Genomic DNA, 3,965 nt, shown 5'->3' on the forward strand with positions numbered 1-3,965 from the left:
CTTAGTGGTTGTTTTACGGAATCGGATAGTATTTTTGAAAAGATTTGTAGCTCTTTAAGCTTATTGCATTGATTAATTCCTGGTTCGGTAAAGGGGTCCTAAAAAGCCACGCCCACAGAAACATCAGTCTTTTCCAGCTGCCACCACCAGTTGATTTAGCCACCAGTTGATCTATAACACCGGTCGCAAGTTGTAATGCGAACACAACCGTTCCGTTCCGTGCAAAAGCGCCACAAAAGGCTGTACAACAGATTTGAATCAGACTGTTCTTTTACATGCCGTTCATAGCCGGTAGAACTAGTCCGTTAAAGTGAAACCTGGAGAAGTAGGTAGGATCCATTTAGTGCTATGCAATGAGAAAAATAACTTAAAACTACTCATTCTTCTTTTTCTCGCTCTCCGTCAGCTTTACGATACACGTAGACTCGTTGCCATAGCAACTGACAACGTACAGAACATTCAGTTCGTTACAGTTTTATGTTGTGTGTATTTTGCGATTATTAATAAATGATCACTGTGGTAGATCAGCCACCGCTGCTATTAGCCATGCTCAGGGGCCAGTATAGGGGGCAAATTCTAAGGGCCCTGACCAGCAGGGGGCCCTCCACAATTTAATTATTTATTTTTTGTTCATAGAAATAAAAATAAAAAAATCGGGACCCTGTCAATTACAAAATTAATCATATTGTATTTTCAAAGATTGTTTTAAGCAGTAAAAATTTAATGTTCCCACTCCCAGATCAAAAAACACACGTCCATATTTTCCCTATTACCATATTTACCAATGACGGCAGATAAACAGTTTCTTGTAATGATTAGTTGTTTCTTCACCATTAGCACATTAGACATTTCAATATCTAAAACTAATAGAAAAAAAGTAAGCAACCTACTTGCATACTGGATGTGGACTGTTGGATGTTAAATTCATGAGCAGTAAATATTGTGCTAATTATCAGCATTGAACCAAAGAAAGCAAAACAGATGCAGGTCTTTAAAATTGTGACGCTTTTTATGGGTCAGATAGCCTAAAAAAATTTTAACAGCAGCTGCACACGGGGGGGCCCAAACAATTTTTTTGTCAGGGGGCCCAAGATTCCTGGCAGCGCTCCTGGCCACCTGCTTTACTGATGATCTGTCAGTTTGTGTGCAGGTCGCCTTTTTTATTTTTAAGTTGAAACCACACCTTTTTCCACAGCGCATCTATTTGTCAAGTTTGTCAAAGTCAAGGATAACTTACCTACTTATTAAAACTTATTTCTCACCTTGTTATCTAGTCATAGTGTAGACAGTTCATAGCACAACACTGCACTCCTTTTTATATGAGCTTACATTTAAGTCTACAAGGGGTCTAGTTTAAAAAAAAGCATTGGAGCTCATGTAAGAATATCGTGATATATATCGTGTATTGTGATATAGCAAAAATGTATCAGGATATTAGATTTTCCTTATATCCCCCAGCCCTAAGTTAGAGGTCAGCTTCCCACCAGCCCCGACCTGCTATCCAACATGGCCGCCCCGCTGGCAGCTATGTCCTCTTGCCTGCAGCTGCAACTTGTGGTCAAATCTGGTTTTATTCAAACTAATGAGCCTGCACACCATGGTTACCACACAGATGACCCTGGGGAGACGGCCATCTGTTGTCACGTGAGTCAACGTTGACTGAAAGTTGTCAATGAGCTCCTCCCTAGGAAACCACGTGATCGGAACCATTCAGATCAACAAGTGCAGATACTGCGGCTTGGTTCGGTCTGTTACCGAACCCGACTAATCCGGGTTTGCGTTCAGTTCTGCAGGTTAACTGTTCTCTGCAGCTCCGATCTCACCCGAGTTTCCTATCAGAAACATCTGTGTCAGCTCAAACAATCACACACCTGAGCGTCCCGAAACTCCACCACCACAGTCTCGCTACTCCACCGCGCCGCCATCTTTCCTTCCCGTCTCACTGTCAACACAACGCCACGTGACCTTCAGGAGCTGGGGTGATGTGTTCAATGGCGGCGGATTCCTCCGCTTCAGATCATTAAGTAACTGTGTCACAGCAGGTTTCTGTAGATCTTGATGACAAATTATTAAAACCATCCAGCCCGTTGTTAACCCTTCACCACTCCAAGGGAATTATGAAAGGATTTCTGGAACATCCTGCTATTAACTACTTATGGTTTTAACTTCGAGTTTTAATCATTTAATTACATAATTGTTTTTTTATATAATTATTTACAGGTTTATCTAGTTTTAAAAGTAAATGAAATTTCGACAGAATAGTTCGTTCAGGACCGAACAGTGAATACATCTGCTTTAAAGGAACATACATTTCCTATATTTTCCACCTGAACACCTTTCAGATCAGCTCGACAAGGTAAAAAGTAACAAAGTAGTCAAAATTCCGACACTCCTGATGTATTTAAAGCACTCAGGCATCAGATGGCTGTTTTCTCGCCTCTGATTGGCCGCTGCAGCTGCTGGACCCCAAGCCAAGATGGCGCCGACCCTGGTAGAGCATGTTGTCGCGGACGCTGGAGCGTTTTTAAAGCAAGCCCCGCTGCAGGTGAGTCCATCAGGGAGGACAGGTGGTCAATGTGCCGGTGCTAGGTGGGCCGCTGGTGGTGGAGCTCCGGCAGGGGAGCAGACGCTGCTGAGCGGACCGAATCTGGCCTCGACCCGCTGAGCTCGAAACTGGTTCTGGCCCCGGACCAAGAGCTTTACGGTGTTCGGATCTACGTCACAGCGGTACCAGAACAGAGCTGGGACGGGTTCTGGTACCAGGTGCTCTGAGATCAGGCCGTGTTACCACGGCAACATGAGTGGCTTTAACTGTGACGTCAGACCTGATGAATTGCTGGTTTCCGCTGCAGGAGTTCGGCCAAAACATCTACACCCTGCGGGAGGTTCTGGACGAGATCCGAGACAGAACCACCCGGAGGAGTCTGGCCGTCCTGCCATACCAGCTGACCTTCAGAGAGCCGAACCCGGAGCACATCAGAACCGGTACGTACCCGAACTGCTACCCGACCCAAAACACGTCCGAACCGGGTGTTCTATCAGATCATCATACGCTGTCATAAAAGCATACATGCAGTGAGAACACATGCTTGCGCATGCGCATTAAGAAGTCCGGCCGTCAGAGGAGTTGTCAGTTTAGTATACTCAACAAGTTGTGACGAAAATAATTCATTAAATTGTTTTCAATAACTAGATAGATATACATGCGTTGTCGTGGTTTCAAAGTGTATTTAAAGCAGGTCAACTACAACACACGCCGTGTAAAACTCATTAATTTACTTAACTGCCAAGTCAGGATGCCATACAGCTGTTAATAGAAAAACATATGACGAGCTACGTCATGATTCTGTGTTGCTGATTAAATAAAATCATATGGTAATGGCAGCGTATAAGTGTCTGACAGATATAGCCGTGAGTTCATGCTAAACGTGTGACTGACAGCATCTGCTGCTCTGACAGAACACCGGACCTTAAAACCCGACCAAGTACCAGAACTGTAAACGTGGTGGACCCGGGAATTAATTTTCAAATTTTTGTCATTTATGTTTCCTGTACTACGCTTTTACATGCTCGCTATCCACCTTATTCCTGGGAGGCACACTGTGGAAACGATTATGGGTCTTACTTCCGGTCACCACCGGAAGTAGCAGTATTTCACAGTAATTTGTATGGTTTTTGCTAATCTATATTCATGATAGACATTACATCTCTTTTTTCAGTGTTTGAACAATATGAAGTAAAAATAGTAGACTTAAATGCTAGCAGAGAGCTGCTCAGTACAGAGGATCGTAATTGTGAGCAGCTCGTCTCTCTTTCGGGGAAATGACCGCAGCTGCTGCGCTTCAGACCGCAATATGAAGAATCTCCCCACTGGACCAGAACCGAACCTAACTGCACATTAACCTGCAATACAGAGCGACTGTTGTTCTGTTCGTGGCTGTTCTCTAATAATCAGACCAAGTTTA

General features: G+C 43.9%; 2 protein-coding genes across 3 annotated transcripts in view; one reads left to right on the forward strand and one right to left on the reverse strand.

The window, feature by feature from the left end:
- The window catches only part of wdr59 (WD repeat domain 59), a 22,323-nt gene extending 20,272 nt beyond the window's left edge, over positions 1 to 2,051 (reverse strand). Inside the window, exon 1 of one of the 2 annotated variants that reach the window (XM_007544130.2) lies at positions 1,872 to 2,051. In XM_007544130.2, coding sequence (XP_007544192.1) covers positions 1,872 to 1,925 — 54 coding nt within the window. In that variant the 5' untranslated portion in view covers positions 1,926 to 2,051. The remainder of the gene's footprint in view (positions 1 to 1,871) is intronic. The other variant, XM_007544128.2, reaches the window with a different exon arrangement.
- Positions 2,052 to 2,455: 404 nt separating this feature from the next.
- Positions 2,456 to 3,200, forward strand: LOC103132343 (RNA-binding protein NOB1-like). The gene is made up of 2 exons (XM_007544131.2): positions 2,456 to 2,545; positions 2,853 to 3,200. Exons 1-2 carry the CDS (start codon positions 2,477 to 2,479, stop codon positions 3,060 to 3,062), a joined length of 279 nt encoding a protein of 92 aa, XP_007544193.1. The 5' UTR covers positions 2,456 to 2,476; the 3' UTR covers positions 3,063 to 3,200.
- The last annotated feature ends 765 nt before the right edge of the window (positions 3,201 to 3,965 follow it).

Source organism: Poecilia formosa, unplaced genomic scaffold, assembly GCF_000485575.1.
Source record: "Poecilia formosa unplaced genomic scaffold, Poecilia_formosa-5.1.2 Scaffold1005, whole genome shotgun sequence".
NCBI classification, from domain to species: Eukaryota; Metazoa; Chordata; class Actinopteri; order Cyprinodontiformes; family Poeciliidae; genus Poecilia; species Poecilia formosa.